Below are 23,659 nucleotides of genomic sequence, written 5' to 3'. Positions count from 1 at the left end.
TGTTTGCTCCAGTTGTTCTTTGGACAAGCAGGCAAAATCACTGATCTTGTGCAATAGCTGTGTGCTCAAATTGCTTCTATGGACGTGCAAGTCTAAAACCTGTTGTTTTGTAATAGCAGTCTTCTAAAACTGCCTCAGCTTAAATGTTCGTTTTCATCTAAATCAATAACATCAAGAAGATTCCTTTTAATGCATTTTTTTGTTTTGTTTTGTTTCAGCATATTAACCTTTCTTTTTTTACATTATGGTGCTATTCAACTTATATGTATGCTTTATCATTTGAATGCAAGCTAAGAATAACAGAAACAATATATTCTCATTTTATCTGTTTTTCACAGACATTTTAATAAACACCCTAGGGCAAAACAATAATTGCTATGTATTCTACATTATCTTTGTCCATCACAGGTCCCAAGTTTGACTTGGTAGGACAAATCCCAACCCTAGCCCTTATAATACTTTCACATCCCCTCCCAATCCATCCCATACAATCCACTCAACAAACATTCATAAACATTTAGAGACAACAGCCATACCTCCACACAAGTCTTGTATATCATTTAAAACAATGAAAATAATAGCTTAAATAAACTCTTTTAGTAGTCATACGTATCATGATTTCTGTATTTATGAACAAAATAGATTTTTTCTATTTGAAGAAAAAAAATTAAAGCAAAAAACATCAATTTACTTTCATTTGTTTTCCCCTGATTAAATATTTTTATGCCAAAAAAAACCAAGCATAAAACAAAAATACCTAAAGAAGTTGAAATTGATTGAAAATGATAGCTGCCATTTTTATTTCAGAAAAAAAAACTTTTTAACATGACTATACAATTATGTAATTCACTGTTATGTAACTCTATTTATATTGACAAATATAATCCCTTTGAAAGCTGTTTTGATTTTTAAAAAAACCCACCAGTTCTAGTGAATATCTCCTAACTGTGGATTCCTATGATAGATGAATTTACCTCACATAATATTCTCGTGACCTAAACAGCAATTTATCATGCAGGTTTATGTGCTATTGTAAGAGTTTTAGAATCAATGAAATTAAATTTGTACAACAACATTACCATACAGGTATTAGTTGCTAGCCATTTTTTTTATGGCATAAAGAAAATTGTAATTTCACAAGGGTTTTTTAAATTGTTTCCTATTAAGAGATTTTAAAATTATATGGTATAAATGTCCTAAAAAGTAACAATTTTACAGTATCTACCCTGAAAAATAGGGTTACTATCTATAAATCCTAGAATAATGCCAAAAAAATAGTAATTTAACACCAAGTTATATGTATTACAAAATGATGGTATGATTTGACAAGAATAGCTGCCTTTAAGTAATGAAATAAGCCCAACATCTCAACAACAATCTGATTCAATCTAAGAAGTGCACTATGTTCATTTACTGATATCCTTGACAATTAATAGCTCATTACACAAGTTTAGAACAAAGCCTTGGACATGAAAAATAAAATGATATAATAAACTTCTTTTTGGTTGTAAATAAAAGTGTCAAGAATCTCATCATGTGAACTTGTTGCACTTCAAAATCTATTTCTGATGCTAACCCACTTCTTTTAGCAATGTTGAAATTCTGGTGTTTTTTAAAATGTGAAAATAAATATCTATCACCAAAAAAATCACTATTGCTTAAAAAAGGACTTAACAATCATTAGACTCCTAAGCCATACAGTATTTGTTGACAATATTAGTTTTCTAATGAAAATGTATTTAGATAAGTTGGACACAAAATGAGAACCTGAAATGTATGGCACATTATACCTGAGATCAGACACATTCCCTGATTGATGTCAACTTATTATGCCATTAATCTTTTCCCTTCTTCCCATGTTAAGAAATTTGTGGAATAAAAAGTTTTCAAAATCACCAAGTTTAGTGTGGAAAAACTAAGACTTCCAAAAACATGATTCTCAAATTAATGCAAAATTTTCCTCCTTCAAAAATTTAAATTCATTTTTCTGTTTCAGACACATAAATCATAGACATTTTTATGTATAACTTGTTAGAAATGTCTACTTAATCAAAACAAGTAACTAAAATAGCAAATTGTAAAGCATGCACAAGGAAAAAAATATTTCAATATCAAATTCAATCATTTAGGGAAAAGGAACTTGCAACAACTCATAACCTGCAAGCCTTTGCAATTCAAAGAAAGATGTGTCTTAGATTTGTCTTTCCAATCAGGTGTTCAAACAATGATGAGTGAGATGTACATTTCTATAAACAACATGTAACACATAACTTGACAACAAATGTGCCCTATAATAACAAAATTTTGTACTACCAGTAACTTCTATAATGGCACAAAAAGTATGATGTTTCAATCACAACTCAAAAATCTCTTTTGATATTCTTCTTGCAAAATAAAATTTGATTGAATATAGTGTTTTATGGTCTTTCTCACAAGAGGAGTTTTCCTCCTACTCGATTCAAAATAACTTTACTGACAATATCGACATGACAAAACATCCATTATGCTGAAGTTGATCTTCCCCCATCTGATGTAGGATTGTATTGCACGATAACAGTGTGGTCCCATACATCCTTCTCTTTCCATCCGACCTTTCTTTACCACCAAACAGGTGCTTCTTTCTTGAAGAAAGTTTTTTGTAAGTATCACAGCCTTTGCACTTTTAGTTCTAAAAATATTCACACCTCTGATATAGCACTTTTTAAAAACCATTTGATGGCAGTCTTAGTAAGAATTTATAGAGGTAGCTTTCGTACTATCCATTTGTAGGTCACTTTCGTAAGTCTAACACAAACACCTGCAAAAGAAAAATGTAAATTAATTTTCTTATGATTTCTAAAACAGTTAATCTTCATTATTTCTTGGTGTTTGTACCAAGTCCGTCTGTTACCTTGTGATGTTTATTTGTAGCTTGCGTAGTTTGTTAGGAATGTTCTGATTGCACATGTCAGTGTTATTTTGTACTCTACCACAATATAAAGGGACTTAAGATATAATAATCACATATTTGACAAGTGTGTTGAAAAGATAGCAGAACTCAAGTATATCAAAACTAGTGAAGACACACTAATGATCCTTTCATACACATAAATCTAAATCAAACTTTCAAATATCTGCCAAGGAAAACGGTTTATGGGAGTTTGCTACTCAGTTTCAAAATAATAAGATTTTCAAAACACTAGTACACATTGATAGGTGATTATTATTAAAGGAATCAAAAGAGCAAAAAAAAAAATATAGGCCAATGTGCTTGTTTTCGAGGTATTAGCCATTGAAATTTTGTTGGGAAAATTTTCTCTCTTGACTTCATAGCTTTATCATTGACAAGTTTAAGTTCTCAAAAACTATTAAAAAATAATTAAAATTTTACAAGAATTTTACAGATGGCTTATCATTATAGATGTACAAGATTTATAGAAAGAAAACTGGGGGTCAATGGGCAAATCTTTTAAAGGCATTTAAATGGAAAAAAAACAGAGGATTCAGAAAATCTAACAAAAATTCCAAAACATGACAAGCAAACATCCTTAATCTTACAGCTGACTTTTATGGTCATAGTTAATGTGAAAAACTGTAGACAAAATCTTCACACATTTGAATAAAGAAATCCTCCAATATACTTACTGATCCATCAGAAGCACTTGCTCCAACCTTATCCCCTCGGTGATTCCAACATACTTCAAATATTCCACCTGTGCCTTTATAACTGTGCACTAAAGATCCACTCTGTAAATAAAAATATTATGACAATAAAACAATTCAATATTTACTTTTAGATATGATTTATAACAGCATTCATGGTATAGTAAAATAACTTGCAACTTTTTAGGGGGTTTTCATTTAGTCCAGCATTCTACTTTTCTGCATTACAGAAACTCAACTTCAAAATCAACACAATGCCAATGTTGATCAATTCTGTTCCATATTTTGATGTAAATAAGGCCATTAGTTTTCTCGTTTGAATTGTTTTACATTGTCTTATCGGGGCCTTTTAAAGCGGACTATGCGGTATGGGCTTTGCTCATTGTTGAAGGCAGTACGGTTACCTATAGTTGTTAAAATGTTTGTGTCATTTTGGTCTTTTGTGGATAGTTGTCTCATTGGCAATAATACCACATCTTCTTTTTTTTATATAATGGTTAAAAATCTTGTGTGTTATTGAAAGGTTTTTGTTGAAGAAATCCTTATACAAGGACAAATAAATGAAATGTAATTTATGTGTCAGTATGATATACTTTTAAGAACATCTACAAAACACAGATGAATGAATATAAATATGTGTTAACAAACCTGCACATTCCAAATATGAACACACTTGTCAAATGAACCACTAGCTAAATATTTGCCATCTGGACTAAAAGCTACACTATATACAGGTTCCTGATGTTTTGTTAATGTGTGGATACATGTCCCTCGCTCCACTTCCCACAACCTCACTGTGGAATCAAAAGAAGCACTGAAAAAAATAAATCATCCTGTTACCTAAATATTATGGAAATAGTTGTATTAAATGTGTTGTATAAGTCAAATCAACTACTCAAAATACCAATTAAATCCAGGTCAACTCATTTTTCATGAGCAATAAATATGAAAAAGATTTTCTACTTTGCACTAGATATTTCAAATGTTCTTTTTTTTTTACACATGTGTGGAAAAAACATTTCTTTTATAACCTGCAATCTAATCTCATCAAGAATTTAAGATAATGAACCATAACCTTGCATTTTAGAGTTTTATTATTACACTTGATATAATCCAGGCAAGTGAGTAATATAAGGAAAGATAATTCTAATGGACTGTTTTTTTACGTTATTTTCCATGAAGTGGTAAAAAAAATAATATGTATATACCAAGACGGATTTCAACAATAAACATGAAAAAATTGCTGAAGAATGAAATGTAGGTCACCCAAATCAAACTACAATTATTTCATCTGTACTCTACAAATTTTATCAATGAAGTTCCACCTGTCCATAGGTTTTCTGAGATATGACCCTACATATCAACAATAATCAAGCCTTGATCTTCCTTGAAAAGAAGGTTACTGAACTGTCTTCACAATCTAAAAGGGCTGTAGTAGTAAAATATGTATACAAATTTTGAAAAGTATTCTTTACTGTTTTACAAGTAACTTCCAATATATATGTGACACTGTGGTCCCTGGTTATAAAGACCCAACAGACACTATCAATTTACTTCATTTTTATTATGGCAATCCTGGCAAACTGGAATTCAGTGTCAGCCAGATGCAGCATAAATCTAAATACAATGGATGCAAAAAAGGGTCAATATACAAATCATGGGTTACCATATTATTGTGTGATAAAATTATTGAAGCATTGAAATAGTTTGTTTGATTTTTATTGTTTGGATAGTAATTTCAATAGTTTACCTGGATAATATAAGTGGGACATTAGGATTATTTGTCCCTGGACCTGTGGGACTCCATTTGATTGTGTAGATTTCTTTACTGTGAGCTTGTAAGTCATGAACACAGCTGTCCTGCCTCATATTCCATATCTGAAATAATAAAATTAAATATGTATGAAGGACTTTTTACAACAAGCAAACTGTCAACTACAAGATGTATTCAACCATAAAAACCATTCACACTCAATTTGACATCTATTTTTCTGTTATTAGTTAAATGCTTACATGAAGTAACTTCATATGACAATGCTTTTCACTAACACATCAACTGTGATTAATCAACAATAAATCAACTCTGTGAAGGTAAGGATAGACAAACATTGCAATTACATCAATTCACATGAAATACTTCCAACCTTCCAATTTTGATTTTTCAACTACACACTAAATTCAAATATTTAAAACTACAACCAAACACCTGAATATTGACAGAAAGTTAATAAATTCTTTTGTATCTGATTCTGAATTTTTTTATTGGACACCAATACCCAGTACCAAACCCCTTTGTGTTATGCTAAATTTCAGGCCAAAGACCACATTAAACTGCTGCTGTTTTACTTTACATTATGTTTGAAAATTTATACTGTAATTATTCCGCTCATTTTTGGCGCCATGATTGGGAAATAAAATATTTGTTTGCTTGTCTGTTTGGGAAACTTTCTGTGAGTAAAACAACTACTGACAAAATCATGTACATGTGAACTCTGAGTGATTCACATGCAATGACCTATGCAGATATTACAATAGAGTAAAAATAAAGAAGAAAAAGAACAAATTTCACTGTATTGTTAAATACTGTAAACCAACTTTATTTTCGCGGATACTTTATTTCGCGTTTTACTCTTTCTTGACCACTTAGCGGCTATTTAATTTCGTGATTATTTGATTTACTTGATGAAATATATTAAGGAAAGATCAAAGATTGACATAATCGCGTTATTTTTCTACTCGCGAAAGTCGCGAAAATTAATCGCTCGCGAAAATAGGTTGGTTTACAGTAACAGGTTAGGTCACTAATGGGATAGTAAAAACATGCCATATTCAGAAAGATGAAACTTTACAAACATTATAAGGTTTTTGGCTAGACAAGGACTGAGGTACATACATATCTTTATCTGATATATAATCTATACACATCATGATTGATAATATAAAACAAGGCCAATGTATTATTCTGTGATTAATTTTAAGAAAGATATCTAACCAGGCTTATACCTTTATGAATAGTGCAGAATTTTTGTTTTATTTTTCTATATTTCTTTTTGATTTTCTGCACTATTTCTAGCCACAAAACAAGAGGTATTTATACAAATTAGGAAAGGGTCATATGAATTTTTCTCAGAGTAAAATTTCCTGTCAGGCTAACATTTTGTTGTCACTATATTGCTTGTATTTGTGATTAAAACAATAAATAACCAACCTTTAATGTCATATCATCAGAACATGATGCTAATAACTGCCCTTGAGGATCCCATTTGATAGCATTAACTTCATTCTGTCGACAAAAAAAAATACATATTAAATATTATAAGCTGGATAATCATAAACAAATCAACTAATACACTGTTCATTGTAACATGGATCCAGTTTTAATAATACATGATTTTATTTCTTTCATCCCCCCCCCAGAAAAAAACTTTTTCTTTTTTTGCAAATTCCTTTGTTGTAATCTGAATATTATAAATATCATGAGTCATCTCCCTTTGTTGGTTGACTAAACTACCAGATTTGGTTACAAGATAAATATTAGTCTTACATTTAAGTACACAATCTGAATTCAACTTGTTCAATTCAATGAAGTGTTGCTAACTTATAATGGTGAAAACGCTAAAAACTGTTTGGAGTAAAATATTGTTTTATTCGGTCTTTGTTTGATGCTAAAATAAAAGTTTTGGTCTAAATATAGACAATTGTCTAAGCAAGATTTATGATGAACACTTCAAAAATTTTTAAGGCAAGCTGCAATTTTTTTCATTTATTGCCAATCAGCAAGCCAAAAAGTATATATAGTACAGTTTAATGGGAAATGTATAAATAGTTGTAAAGAATAAACCTACAGTATGTCCCTGGAATGTTTTCATTGGTCTATCCATCCCTAGCCTGCAGACATGGATACACTGATCTGTTGAACATGATGCAAATGTTTGGTTACTCTGCCAGTCTACGTCCAGCGCAGGAGCTGTTATAAAAATAAATCAATTTTGAAAAAGATATCAATATCCCTTCAACAATTTGGTCAGTAAAAGTTCTTTCCCTTTGTTCATATAAAGAAATCTGAATAAACATTCACACAAATATCCCCTTGAAGAAAGTTGTTCTGTTTTTTATCAGACATAACATGTTAAAATGTTAAATTTAGAACATCCAAGCACCTAATTTTTGTATTTCCCAGCCTTTAGTTGTTTGCATGGTGTGAATTCTTTTCATGAATATTTCAATATTAATAAAATTGAGAATTGAAATTCTGTCAGACTGACAGTGAACAAGATTTTCAAGAAAAGGCTTTTAGTTTTGATACTTGGCCTTCAGAAAATATTTTGGTTTCTTTCCAAATTTGCTGAATAATACCTCAGTTTAGTCTCACTATCAATAACTGCCTACTTGTAGAACAATTAGGGACATGCTATAATAATTACCTTTAATTTTACATGGAACTACACAAGATTATTTTACAATACACTGACATGCATTAAACATATCCCTTCTAACAACATCAAAGCATTCTCAACAACCACCATCAATCACTCTCTTTTTCCATGTCAACACCTGTGCTATTTTTGACATTTTCTTCAATATAATATTTCATGTCACAAAATATCCGCACCAAATAAACTTAATATGAAGCTACAAATCTAAATTTGCATAAAGCATTCCACACTGATTGCTTAAAATGTGATTGCTCATTTGCCCTTTTTTTTATCATTAATTTTGAAACAATGCCTTCAATTATATTCTTTACTTGCAAAAAAAAATTCTTTAAAACTTTCTCACAATATAAATGTTTATGTCTAATTACTATTTTTGATTAAAGTTTAACACATACAATTTTTTTTAATTAACAGTTCGGCCACTTTTTCTACATTCAGCAATCTAATGCATATTGTACTTTGCATTAATATTAATCATGCTATCTATTAAAATCTACACATTAACAGGGAAATGTCAGAAAACCTATATATTGAAGAAATTGTCATGCTGATATCGACTTCTAAACTATCTTGCTCATCCAAGCTCTTTGTCCAATACATACCAGAGTGAAAAGCAAACTGTTCTTTAGCATGTCCAGTACTAGCATCCCAAATTATAGTCGTCTGAAAATGAGATATAAGAAAAGAAAGAGTGAAAAGTCTTATAACTAGGATACGTACCAGAATGAAATGCAAATTGCTGTGTAGCATTCCCCGAACTAGCATCCCATATTATTGTCGTCTGAAAAATCAAAGTGGCCATTTTTAATTGAAATGAATTTCAAAGGCCATAATTTAAGGAATAATTTTTTCGAAACATGCAAAAAGTTTAAAAATGATACTGATGATTTTGATAATATAATGAGATGATAGTATGGTGTAAACTTTGTCAACCATTTAATTGATTTAAAAATAAAGAAAATATTGAACTAGAAATCATGAGAGCAGTAACCAAAGAGAAGTTTCCATCACAGGTCATACTACATCTACAGCATGCAAAAAAGTATAATAATACCCTTTAATTGATGTTATATAATTGATTTAGTCATGAAAACAAATTTAGAATATGATTTCTTAATAAAATAAATACCAAGAGAAATTTGTTACACACACTGAAAACAACTGCAGCTGAGTCATCTGTATTGTGATGTCCAATAATATCATTGTCCTTGATTTCATCACACTTATAAATAACTACAAACTCAGCTTCCTAATTACATTCAGACTATAAAAGGTTCAATATCATTAACCTTGTGACCTTTATATATACTCACTTTATCTACACCAGCACTTAGGATATAATTCCCTCTTTTATTCCACTTTAGGGCAAAAATAGGACCTTTATGTTGACCTAATGTATTAACAAGACGACCTGAAAATAAACAAAATATCTGATGAGCTTGTAGACAATAAAGAAAAACTTTATTCTTAAATCTAGCCAGCTAACTTTAAAATTATACATTTTTTCTATCTTTTTTTAAACATATGCTCTCAATTGTCATCAACATCAGGAGTGGCGCCCGTAAACCTGTAGTCGTTTGTTGTTCTACATCATACTTGTTTTGTATATAAATCAGACGGTACAGTGGTCTATAATTGCTAACATTCAATTCATTTGATATCTCATTGATATTTGTCTCATAGGCAATCATACCACATCTCCTTATTCTAATGACATGTTTTGTAATTGTAAAATAACCACAATTGTTGATGCAGCTGATGCAAGCTCAAGACAAGACTAAATAAAATAAATATACCATTAGGGAAAAAAACAATAATATAGTAAAGTTATAAATAATCTAATGAACTAATTTAACTACACAGTTTATCACTTGTTTACAGTGTATCTATTGATAGTGCCAAAATGGATGCATTCCAAAACTGTTTTCAAGACCTTGACAAACATTTTCATAAAGAAGAGTTTGTTACAGAACATCAGGGCAATTTTGTTTACTTATACACAACACAGATGAAACTGACCTACTTTAAATAAACATCACAACAGCATTGTATACCCTTACATATTACACTCTTTAACTAAAACAAAAGACAAACATTGGAAAACTTGAGGGATAAATGCCAAGAAAACAGACAAACTCCTTCCCTATGACATGATATAATTCTGACATGGATCCTCAACATGATTTATAACAATAATAATAACATGTCAAAACTTGGTAACTGGTTAATTTCTATGTTCTTTATAATGGATTGTTACAACAAAACTTTTATGTTCCTTAAAACTTAAGATCAAACATAACTGATATAGAATTGACAACAAAGTTTCCATTTCTCCTTTGCATCAAAACATGAACTACAAAAATGATAAGTGGGGAGTGATTCTAATTAGGATGCATACAATATAAACTAGTACTTAGCCATTATTAATAAAGTTAAGTTTTTCATTGAACATAGCTATTTTTTAACCCTTAATCATGTTAATGAATGTGTACTCTGTACAGGATGAACCTACTTCACAATTGTTTTAACCTTGACAAATATAATCTCTTCAATTGTTTTACCCTTGACAAACATGATCCGTTATGTAATTGTTATCATATTAGTATGTAACTATTTATATAATACTGTTGTAACAATTTATAAAACTTATCTTTTCTATTATCACTGAAGTGGTTTTTTTTCAAATCTAAAGGTTTCTTGTACTAGAACTCAGCATGAAACTAGAGAGTGCATAAAGTAATCAATAAAAAAAATGGTCTCTTTTTGTATCAGGAAATTGCAAAATTTAAAATTCTTCATATGTTCAAGTACCATAAAGCTGAAATGGGTTAAGTGCCTTTATTAACCTGATTAAGCCTGTAATTATTGATCAATATATTTTGGAAAGAAAAGTTTCTGAACATTACCAAGATTGCAAAATTCTTAAATTTCTACTAGAGTCATTATTTTTTACTTCTCAAATGTGACTTTATTGAATGAAGCTTAGTATTTAAACTGTAATTATTTATGCATGCTTTTTTTTGTATGCTTCATTTTTGTCCTTTACCAGAAATATATGTGTTTGAATACTCTATTCTAATACTAATGGACTAATTTCAATAAGTAAAATTATATAAATATGATAAAAACAGACAATCCTCTGATGATCCATTATTCAAAATATTAATTGTTTTCTGTTTATATTCCTGTCACGGATTCCTCCTGGAGGAAAGTTTTGTGATAATACAAGCTGATAAAATTAAATTGAAATCATTCATACATAAAAAGTCAACAATATTACAAAGGTAAACTACACCACAGGTAAAAGTATGATTCATTGTCCCACTTAGTACGACATTTAACAGAATTATAATAATGACCCAGATACAACCCGGATCTACAAATGAAAAATTTCCAAATACATTTTTCATGTGGGTTGTATTTTATTTCACAGACTAAAAACTTTTAAAACCAATAACGGATGTTTACCACCGATGATTTATAGGTCTGTTTATGCTAGATCTATTTATTGGATCTTAAAATAAGCTTCTTTTTATATATTGGTGCAATACTCCAGTTTAAAATAAATATAAGCATGACTAACTCATCCATTTTAACAGACATAATACGCACCTACAGAAAATCACTAAAATCATAATAAACTCAATCTTTCAGACTCTTTATTTTTTTAAAGAGTTTTTAAGAAGTATGACAGAAAGAAACAAGCAACCAATACCTATCACAAATACACAGAACATGAAAAGGCATATTTTTTTTTTATACAAACCATCTGTACTCCATATTCTAGCATAACCATCATATGAACCAGTCGCCAACAACGTTCCTTCACACTGTAAAAGATTGTTTCAGCTTTTAGAAGTAATCAAATATAAAAAGACACAAAACCAGAATGTTTTCTCTAATGAAGAAAAGGAAAAGTAAGAGCAGACAATAAACATACAAGACAACCGTCACATTGCTTACTTTTATATCAGATTATATATCAAAATTTGACAACACCAGTTCAGAACTTTTGTACAGGTATGTATTCTTACATTTATAAAAGTTCAAGAAAATCTAAAATAAAACTAATTCAATAATTCATGTTCATATAAAATGAATAGAAATTTTAAAAATTCTAATGGTCAATAGCACATAGCTTATTTATACAAAAAATGTACAGAGATGCTTCGTGATCTCAAAATTATATACAGCTTTATTTGGCATTTAAATAAAATCTGTGTTATAAACTGTTCCACCACAAACGAACATTGAAAGCTGATGGCTATGTTCATATCTGACTGACAACAGTGACCTTGACACTATTAACAACAGTCATATTATTATTCAGTACAAATGTATCCAGCCAAACTATAATTTGTGGTGTATATCCACTTATATGTTAGTTGACATTTCCGTGGTAAGATTTTTGAATGACTCATACTGTGGTATATTTTTATATACTATTTAAGTAACCTAATTGTAACAAATTGTTCTTCATTTCTCCCCAAAAGTGGCAGGTTTGACAAATAACCATACAAAATGCAAAATTTTAATGAGCAGTGCTTCTGTGATTCTTCTTTAGTAAACAGAGATGTCAGTAAATTGAAACAGTTAATTATTTTATTCAAACTTATAATGAGAAACACCTTGAGAGAAAGGCTGACAAGGTCAAGGTCAGACTGCATTTGTTTAAACATGTTTAATGGTTTATGAGTGAAGACATCAATAAAGTGATATTTTTTACATCTGTGTAAATAGAATAGATTGATTCTGTTATCTATCCCAAGTCATTGCTGTGACCTCAGACAGATAACAAAACCAATATATTCATTACATACAAGTATTATCACAGTGTCAATGCAAACTATCAAAAATAGTCTTTTTCAGATAGGAATTTTAAGTGCATGATCATGTAGTTCTAAATTATATATCTAGGTACAACAAAAAGCATTTAATAATAAGCAAACTTAAACCATTTCACTTGCAAAGAAGAGCTTAATTGCTTACATTCCAATCCAGTGATGTTACATCTTTATTACTAGGGACTTCTGTGCCTCCTCTTTGTATACAATGTCTCAGAACCAGCTGATTAGCACTATTACTGTTATCGTTCATGTTCCAGATTCTGGCTGTCGAGTCTCCTGACCTAACAAAATATTACAAACAGGTTCATTCTAATGATACATGTATATTAGATAGACTTAGAAAAGAAATGTCAGGTTATATTAATATATAGAGCTTTAATTGCTCAACAATTACATAGCAGCATTATATATCAGAGGGCAGCATGTTTACAGAACTTTCATTACTTGGAGATTTCTCTGATGCACATGAGTTTTGATTATCATAGAGTAAAGCACCTATTCTGCACAGAGTTTTACTTAAAGTATATGTAGTTAAGCGATTTGTTATTTCACTAATCAAATTTAACTGTAAGGGTTTAGTGCTTGAAAAAATTAGTGTAACCCCTCCGTATGATTATAGCTCCTAAACTTGTCAGTAGCTGTCTGTTTATGTTTCATCATTAAAGGAACTCACTGTTGATTGAAGATCTTTGATAGTATATCCATATTCATTTTTTTGGCAAAAGATACTAGGTAGTTTAATATGAGTGATGCCAATATTTCATTGGCCCAAACAAAAATTTTCTGATATCATGAAGATAGTTTAATTATCTTGTGCAAGCTTAGCAGCTAGGAGTTAACTCATTGACACACCCATAAGATTAAAATAAATTGGTGTAATTACCCAGAAGCCAACAGGTCATTTGTAGGGTTCCAAGCACAGATGAAAACCTCGGACTCATGTCCTCGTAATATGGTGGCTTTACTGCTTGGAATTTCTACTCCTCCATCTACTTCCATGTTTGTTGTGTGATTAGCTGCAATAAAAGTAAAGACTTGGCAAAGTGAATATTCAAACTTGAACATAAAAAATAAATAATTGTCTTCCTGGTAAGTTTAGGAATGAAAATTTCAAATGGCTTTCTTTAATTATAAGGACAACTTGCATTGTTTTGGTGTAAGCAGTTGACATAAAACATATATGTCAGAAACATAACCGGGTCCAGAAAACAAATACTGCTGAGGTATAATTCATAATCACTAATGATTAAACAGGAACAAAAATTGACATCACAGCCATATGAAATATGCCAGATCAACAAAATCTTCTTACAACCAGTCTCTTTATCAAATATTGTTGACCTAGCTAGGCTGTCATGAAAAATTACACTAGACTGGGAAATCAAGGTCAAATAACAATGTCTGACAAGGTCAAACCATAATCTATCTCCATACAATTTTTTTGGTTTACCTGGAAATAATGGAGTTGAGATACATACATGTAAGGTATACATGTATGCAACTGATAAAAATATTGTTGTCTAAATAACATTGAACTTATTATGCCTTTAGTCATGTTGTTGCAGAAAGGACAAATAAACCTCCAGGAATCATATAGCTATATCAAAAGGAAGTGATCAAAATCAAAATGCAAATTCACACCAAAATCAGATCAATATATACAAGAACAACAAAAACAAGCCCAGTCAAGTACAATAAACTTAGTAAGTTCAATGGCCGTGTAATCTGTAGGTCAAACTGGACTGGAGCAGTAGATCAATACACAACTTACCACAAAATGACCAAAACCACAAAGCATTCAGAAATTGACAACTGATACACTTCCAAGACAGATAGGGACAGATAGGAAACTAAAACAGTTACATGTTATGGTTTATAATTTAAGGGGGCTATGGGGCTCAACAATGGCAATGTAATGACCGACAAGAAGTTCTATAAGCAAGTTGACTAGTAAAAAAATATTACTGCATTATTTCAATTACTTTTCATTATCGAAGATAACAATTCATAGAGTTTTGAAACTGATTTTTTTTTTACAAATAAAAATTTACTTGTATTTAGTTTCATTTGAAAGTAATTCTAGATAAAGTTCTAATTCAACATAATCTAAACATTTTCAGATCAAGGCTTTTCTAAAACACACTAAGTGCATTTGAAAATTTATTGAAAATCAGTAATACATGTATCATTTCACCAGTTGTATTTTGAGGGAATAAGATCATAAAACTTCCTATAATTTGCAAGCTATATTTAAGAGGCATGCAAGATGTTTCTTTTGTTGTATTGATTCAAAATATACCTTAAAATAAATGCTTTGAAGAAAGTCAGGCAGGTGGAAATAAATTAGCCCAAAGGCACTGACTTTAAATAGTACTGAATTATGCATTCAGCTAACATTATATCAGGTAGAGAATTTTCAACAAAGAAAGTTATTGCTCCAACAACTTCAAAAGAAATAAATTAACCAAAATAAGAAATAGACTATAAGTTGGCTTGTCAATAATTAATCTTTAGTGGTATTTAGAAATAGACTATACATTGATTTTTCCACATTGCACAGTTATGTGAAATAGACTATACATCTTTTGTACAGCTTGGCAGTTCAGTAACCTAACAAACCCACAAAATCAATATAAATGGAATCTTCTAACCTAATATATGTTTCCCTATGAAACTACTTGGACTAGTCTTGTTTACTTGCTATGTACTTATTATCTATACAAAAAGCAAAGGTCAAATGACTGGAGAATTCTTTCAATCTTGGCATGTTGCCAACTATTATTTAATTGGCTAGGAAAGCAATCAGGCAAATAAAATTGTAGTATAACAGGTGATGGTTCCATTTTAATATCTCCAATAAGTACTTTTCCTGATTCTAATTAAGCTCTTTGATCTACAGATGTATTGCAAGATGATTGATTATGTTGAAACCTATCATTTTTTTCTGGTTCAAATAATAAGATACATTATGTGATGTCCTTGATTAAAAAAAGGAAAGAAAATAAAAAGAAATTGATGCTTGATGGAATTTTTTTTACAAATACAGTGTTATCTGCAACCTGTTAATCTTAATCCCAAACGTGTATATCAAATATCTTCATGTACCTACATATATTTTAATAGGACCAAATCAAAAGAACACTAATATCAAAATTTCTCCATGAAAAAATCTTAAAAATAAAATATTTAAATCACTTCCTAATTCAGGATTTCATAGACTCATTAATATCTGAATAAACTCCAAATGCATCTTATTATAGTTTTGTTCTAAATCTAAAGGATTATTTTCAAATCTAGCTAAGACCAGGTTAAAATCTTCCTTTAATATTTATAAAGTCACCTTTGAAAATTCATTTTAACATAAGACTATCTTGCATAATTAAAAAAAATATATATGACCAATTTCCCTGTCTCATTTTACAATCTTGCATAAATGAATGTAAATTATTTTGTATGTCAAATCTCCACCTACAGATTTTTCTCCTGGATAAACATGTCTGACAACCAGTATTAGGCATTATAGATTTTTAACTGTTTCCCTCATCCTGTTTGGATTTTCCCAACAATAGACTAATCCATTATAGTTGGCCTGGACAGCTGCCAGAGATATTAATCATATACTGGTAATAACATCTGGATATAGCTCAGTGACCTTCACCTACACTTAACATATGTCTCCAGGGGGCTATCATAATGTATTGGATATTCTATTCAATAAATCAACATAATACAACCAATGGCAAGGACCAATGAACCTAAAATGAACTGAACTTTGACCAAACTACAGGTAAACTTGACTCAACAGGACAAAAAGCAGTGTCATGAATTATTGTATATATAAACATAAGGTTTTATTTCATATTTTCATACCCTCCCATTCCAATTTTAATGAATTTCTTGTAAAATAGGTCATGTTATGGGGATGGTTTTGTGCCAGCAAGCTAGTTTTAGCTTTTGTCATGATTTGTTGTTGGTGAATCATATTTTTTTCCCCATTCATTGTGTTATATATATACACAAATCAGGCTGTTAGTTTTCTCGCTTGAATTGCTGTGTAAACATATATGTCATTTCGTGATTTTTAAAGCTGACTATGCAGAATGGGTTTTCCTCATTGTTGAATGCCATACTTTGACACAGTGACCTACAGTTGTTAACTTCTATGTCATTTGGTCTCTGGTGAAGAATTGTCTCAATAACTATCATACCAGTAACTCAGTAACTATAACCACATCTGCTTATTTTAAAATAACTAATATTTTTTTTTTAAATTTTGGTAAGATCTAGTAGGATACTTGTACATTTTTTCAAATATGAAGTCATGTAGAGAAAAGTGTTGGTCTGTAGAATATTATAGCAATATATAATTAGGCTATATTCTTCCTTGACATAAATTTTGAAGCAAGCATCTATTATTCCTTCTTCCCAATAATACAACAGACTGTATTATTGACTAATAAGACAACATAACTATATAATGTAGGTGTGGTTGGTTAGTTTGCTAACTACATGTAGTTTGTGTGCAGCATTTTCACTCCTACAACTTCAAACACTACTAAAGAGTCCTAATCTAATCGAACGACTTACAATGAAAATACTGTAATTCTCACATTATATAATAAATAATATATATAAATGATCATTGTATTGAGTACTTCCATAAACTCAGCTAACACCAAGTGACGTCAGTAGTCTGATAATCAATATATTGGTACATTGTATTCACAACTATTCATAATGAACAAAACATGACAGAAACAAGTTTCCTGATGACAAGAGCAGCAGGTACACAATGGGTAGCATTTACATATTTTAACAATTGCCATCAACATAAAATGTAAAAGACCAAAATGTATTAAATTGCATGGATATGGTAAAAATTGGACCGGAACTGTACAGATGTTTTAATTTTTTGTTATTTGTTTTTTTTTTTAAAACTAACACAAGTTGATTATTTTTTTCAATTGAAATATGATATTACAAATGCAGTGGTGGATGGGAGTCATGTCTGGATTGTTGATAAAAATATCTATCTTACTAAATAGTTTTCAAAATATCACAACCTTGAAGAAATCAGTCTGATAAATTTTACTATTATAGTTATGACAGTTTCAATTATCAAAATAATTTTAACCGTTTCTGACAATAATAGAATATACAATCACAGAACTAAAAGAAGACAAAATGTGCTTACTACAACTTTGTGATGTTTCTCCTTCCCCATTTGTGTTGCTTGGCTCTGACTTTACATTCTGTGTCTTTACGGCTGCTTGCTTTCTGGACTCCACAACATCAGGCATAACAGCATCAATAAGGGACAATGTCTCAATACAACGCTCAGATCCATCCTAAAAAACAAATAATAATGGAAATTAACCAAAGGGCTCGTTTTACATACAAAAAATCTTATGATAAAAATTGAAGGAAAGTTATACTGAAATGTTAATGAATCTTCTTTCTCATAAGATTTTTCGTGAAATGAGTTCACAGATATCTATTTACCCTTGGCAAGTACTAAATGGATAAAGACACAAAAAGATTTACAAGCTGCAATATCTCAATTCATCCAAGCCCATCGATCAAAGAATAGTCATAGTCCAAACTATATTTCTTATAGTGATGCAATTACTTACATTCTTACTACATGTGTATTGTCAAGTGAAAAATCTAGATAATTATGTTATTAAAAGCAGGTCAAGTGAAAAGTAATGTGGAGAAGATTAAAAATGTAAGTCAGAACAAGCAAATTATATGGTCATTCTACTTTTTATCTTGACAATCTTGTAAGTAAATGTGAACTTAGATAAACTACTTTTTTAAAATACCTAATATTCATTCACACTGTGGTATTCTAATCTGGGACTTTCTAGGTTCAACCCAGAATTGCTTAAGTTAATCCAGGTTAAATTTAAGTAATGTGAACGTCTTAACCTATGGCAAACCAGGAAAAAAGTTTAAATACCCATAATTTTAGATGTAATATATATGGGATGGACCTCAGTTAGTGAATTGTTACTACTATATTAACACATCTTGATGTATTGTAGCTGGAATACCGATATACCAGATCACTGACGTACGTATGGAAACATAATCAGTTGTAAGTGCACAATGTAGTCCTACATGGAACTAGGATTAAAGCATCTTACTTTCTATATAGGTCTAGAGAGCAAGATACTGGTCTGAGGAAGAGTCAAACTTTCCCACACAGATGTATAATATTTGTAAAGATGTAATGGAAGATTGATTGTGTAGATTTGTTCCATGATCAGTGCTGACAAAAAAATGAGACTTTGAAAAAATGCTGCTACTCAAAGAATGTCAACTTATCAAGTTGACAGATGAAGGAAACACTTTTGTCCTAATTACATGTCTATTTTTGTTTAGGGGGAAACCTCGACACGGGTTTAAATCATTTAACTTTTAGCAAATTTTATGAGGATCAGTTCAGGTTAACTATCAACTTGATGCAAATTTTAGAAGTTTTAAATATATACAAAGTGTACATTCCAGATATTCAACATCCATATAGTGCTGCTCTTTTTAATATGACATCAACAATATCATTGAGTATGCATAATCATTCCTTTTTTTATACAGGGTTGAATATTCAATTATTTCAATAAAAAATGTTTCTTGAAATTCTAAACCTAATGAATGGAAACCAACATAAAAAAGACATGTGAGAGTGATTAGACATATTTATGCTGACAGATTTCTATAAAGTATCTTCCAAGACAGATACATTGTAGAAAAACTATCTAAAAATTAATAACTTATTGTGATACATGTAACATCAAACCATGGTGAATATGTTTACCATAGCTAATATGATTTACATGACCTTTGCCCTGAAGCATCATCTAACATTAAAGAAAATATGATAGCTTAAAATTTGCTGACATGACACTGTTGTGACCTGGACATGTCCTTTTCAATAGATATAGATGTGAATATACCTTCAACACTTTTATTATCATTTAAAATTCTTAATTTTTTGGTAAATTTATAGTGGAATTATTTCATCAAATCTGAGTAAAACTTGAAGGAATGTGTACTTTTTAACACAAATTAATTTGGATGATAAATGCAATAGATTTTAAAATAAAAATTTAGTATTTGTCTCTTAATTCATTAAGATATATACATTTCTGTATTTAAGTGAAGAAAAATAAATTGTGAACAATCAACTAACTCGTCAAACTGTAGAAGATTCTGATCGATTTAACAAGGACGGACTGAAAATCAAGGCAATCATTGAATGTTAAAATACTTTGTATCTGAGTCAGTTTACTGAGTTCCACCATGATTACAAAAGTTTATGATTGTATTTATATCTAGGCTCTAATTTGTTCTAAAATTATTTTTTTTATTAAAATGTAGATGAGGATTATTTTTAGCCATAAGTGTGCCTATTTTACATAATCAAGTTATTCCATAATTTGTTGTAACCATTTAAATCTATAGTATTTACCTCTGCAATGCTTATCTCAGCCTCTGTATACTGAAGGCCCTTTTGAATGATGTTCAGCAATGCCGCTGGTGGCACCAGTGCTCCATTGATATTAGACTGACTGATATGGCTTTCAATTCCAAAAGTATAGGCTGAGTGCACAAAACCTTTAAAAATACAATTTATTATTAGGTTTAAAGAAGTTACAATCAACAAGTTCTTATATTCTATGGTAAATATACATGTAAATGCACTTGATGAGATGATAGAGGAGAAGTTAAAATTTGAGGCCAGATTCTTTGATATGTTGAATCTAACCTGCTAACTATCAAACCGTGAATTTAGATTTTGGGCCTCTTATCAAATTGGTCCACCTTGGGTTCCAAAGTACATGTAGCGCAATGTGGAGCATTATATTTATTACAGTACGCTTGACAGTCACACTTGTCAAAGATGATATGTAAAAGTCAAACTTTGTGACAGCCTGTTTTACCTTGAAATAACATGATTGTACTATACATGTACATTTAATGAATTGCAACTGTATCTACTAATCAACTTTCGTTTGCTTTCCTCAAATGCATAGGGTGGTCTTAAACTTGTAATGAGTTTTTTTTTGCTCCATGTTAAAGGCCTCACTGTGACGTTCAGATGAACATGTTTACACCAATATAGGCGTTGTCCCTTTGCTTTTATTGTGTATTTTTGATCTGCATATACATGTACATATTTTGAGTCAGGGATAGATACCCATGTCCTTTTCTTTTTCTTAGGTGTAAATCAAATGTGATGAAATGCAATGAATATCTGGATTTTATATATGGGTATTAAATATACTGTGGTTCATACTGTTCTGCAATGTGTAATTGTTGTTCTAAATTTAAATCTTGTTTATTAATTTATACAAGTGAAATAAATTGAATTCATATCAGATTTGCCAAAAAAAGTAATAAAATAGTCTCATGCATACATTGTACCATTCTGGACTAGAATATGCCTTTGCATCCACACCTACATTTACTTTAGGCCTTGGAAAATTAATTGTTGGTTTCCCCTAACATGGGAAAATTTTAAAGACCCGTCAGGCAGGCATTTTTTTTTTAAGTAACCATACATAATTTTATATTTGTATGTTTTGTTTCTATAGTGGAACTATAATTTTTTTTTATAATTTTTTTTTTTTGCAATAAAATTTAATGACCCGGCGGTTAAAAAATGACCCGGTCGGGTTAGGGGAAACCATCAATTATTTCTCCATGGCCTTAGACCATAAGCTACATTTACATGAACATTGTAAGACCAAGTTGGATTGTCTTCAAATTCACAAATAACTCACTTCCTCTGAAATATGTGTGAACCAGTCTTGTTGTCAAAACATAGTTCCAATCAGAAGTTGTTGCGTTGTGTAGCAGGGTATCAAACTGAGCTTATACGGATCATATTTACGTTTCAGATAGTCTTCATAATTTTAAAATGTTTCATTTACTTTTTTCAAATAAAAGTACCTATGAACATGTTGGTTGTTATTGGTGAGGACGTGTTTTCAGCTAAATTCTGTTTATTTCATTTCCTCATGTACATGTATGTACTTAAAAAATTCATGACTACACTTTTGTACATGTATAAAGTACTTGACACATTTTATATACATATACTAAGAGTTCAGGAAATTTTCCTTTGCAGTATATCATATGTAAAATTATTTTACCTATCCAACATGTATGCTTCTTTAAGGAGACAGGAACCAAGTATGTATTTATTGGCCTAACTTGAAGCATGCTTCAACATGTAATGTCAGCTTTAGGTTACATTAATTATATATAAATAATTAACAGTAGATACAAATGTAGTCAGGCTATTGGTATTAGAGAAGTGATTAGTTAGTGTAATTCATTATCTCATGTTCTATTACTTCACGTACATGTATGATTTTATCGAATGTCATATGTTCATGTATGTACCTAGTACTTACCGTGTGAACTATATAGTATTAATGGAAAACAAATTTGGAGAAAAATTTAGATAATTACCAGATTCTTGCAAATATCTGTACACCAAAAAATTCACTTCGTCACTGCTAAAGCTCATGACTTGTTACTTTTGACTGTCTCTAAATAAGAGTCATTTACTGCAGACCTTTACCTGAAGCAAAAGGTAATACAATTATAAAACAGACTATAGAAAATGAAAAATATGGAACAGACTATAAATAGCTTGGCCTATCATCACAAAGCTCATTACAGGAATAGACTATAATCGCCTTACAGAAATGAAAACTGAATGTTTTTAATTCAAAATTGATCATGTCATTGCACTAAACTCAAAGTAAATTCCGTACTTCTTAAAAATATGTGATCTAAAATCGAAAGCTTTCTATTTATCAATGTTATTTATGACGATGATGTGTCGTAAAGCAATTTAAACGACAGAACAGTATCAATTTAGCAACAGTTATTAAATATAATACATATTAAAACACTTACCAGCAAACTATAAAACAACGAATCCGGCTGTCAAATGAAAATATGCACAAACAAGCGCAAAGTCAATAAATATGTTTTGTGAAACAGACTGTATTTGAAACAATTGCAAATAAAATATTATAATGAACAGTATTCCTTAAATTAATAACCAAAACTTAATGTTATTCGAGTTCTGTCGATAAAGATGAATGTAATAATAGTATAGACAATAAACTACACTTCACATTACTCCTGAAACAAGAAAACTGTCTCCGGTGTATTCCATTGAATTTCCTCGATCATCGAAGTATGCCGACGTATGCGGAACAATCAAAGAACTACTTTTCTATGAATAGTGCGAGATCAACATAAAAAGAAATCTCATATGTTCCATTTAATATGGCTTATATCTCAATATCCCAATATTTCATATTTTAAAAAAATTCTGTGTAATTTGGTTAACCACCGCTTATTACGTACAATCAAATAAAATAGGTTAGATTTCTTCTGCGGAAGCTTCTAATATTTTGCATACTACCAGGCGCTTTACTGCTGTATATATGAATGACGTAAGCCTGGACTTGACCCATTCGAACGGGTTTGACAAGATAAAATATTAGCCCTTGATGATATCCTTGAATATGTTTCGAAGAGGCATCAAACATCATAAACTTATCATATAGTTTTGTTTCTAAATTCAAGTTAGATTGTTGATATTTAGCAAAATACTAAAGGCTTCAACCGAACTAATAGTATATGTTTACCTATAAATTAAATGCAATATTCTAAAGGGCTAAATTGGGAAATTTAAAAGTTCTA

At 30.3% G+C, this 23,659-nt stretch overlaps 1 protein-coding gene across 3 annotated transcripts; it reads right to left on the bottom strand.

The window, feature by feature from the left end:
- Positions 1-313: 313 nt before the first annotated feature.
- On the bottom strand, positions 314-23,339 carry LOC134712325 (F-box-like/WD repeat-containing protein TBL1XR1). Of its 3 annotated transcripts, none has more exons than XM_063573767.1 (15): positions 22,862-23,339; positions 22,409-22,520; positions 20,400-20,545; positions 18,120-18,273; positions 13,809-13,941; positions 13,068-13,206; positions 11,845-11,908; positions 9,392-9,489; positions 8,681-8,741; positions 7,488-7,609; positions 6,851-6,925; positions 5,393-5,520; positions 4,291-4,456; positions 3,625-3,726; positions 314-2,797 (listed from the first exon to the last, which is right to left on the bottom strand). In XM_063573767.1, the coding sequence occupies exons 2-15, from the start codon at positions 22,464-22,466 to the stop codon at positions 2,771-2,773; spliced, it is 1,473 nt and encodes a 490-aa protein (XP_063429837.1). In that variant the 5' UTR covers positions 22,467-22,520; positions 22,862-23,339; the 3' UTR covers positions 314-2,770. The 3 variants fall into 3 exon arrangements, with proteins under 3 accessions (XP_063429837.1, XP_063429838.1, XP_063429836.1); XM_063573768.1 differs by lacking the exon at positions 8,681-8,741 and adding an exon at positions 8,799-8,859 and having other exon boundaries at positions 23,091-23,338; XM_063573766.1 differs by lacking the exon at positions 8,681-8,741 and adding an exon at positions 8,799-8,859 and having other exon boundaries at positions 22,862-23,337.
- Positions 23,340-23,659: the final 320 nt, after the last annotated feature.

This window comes from Mytilus trossulus, chromosome 3 (assembly GCF_036588685.1).
Source record: "Mytilus trossulus isolate FHL-02 chromosome 3, PNRI_Mtr1.1.1.hap1, whole genome shotgun sequence".
In the NCBI taxonomy this organism is placed as follows: domain Eukaryota; kingdom Metazoa; phylum Mollusca; class Bivalvia; order Mytilida; family Mytilidae; genus Mytilus; species Mytilus trossulus.
Note: the sequence above shows the minus strand (reverse complement) of the source record. Positions and strands in the feature narration are given on the sequence as shown.

Coding starts and splice junctions, on each gene's coding strand:
- LOC134712325 (XM_063573767.1), bottom strand. CDS start 22,466: ATGAGCTTTAGCAGTGACGAAGTGAATTTTTTGGTGTACAGATATTTG. Junction 13,207..13,808: donor AATGACCTGTTGGCTTCTGG/GTAATTACACCA, acceptor ATATTTTGTTAG/GTCAGGAGACTCGACAGCCA. Junction 4,457..5,392: donor GTCCCACTTATATTATCCAG/GTAAACTATTGA, acceptor TATTTTTTTCAG/TGCTTCTTTTGATTCCACAG.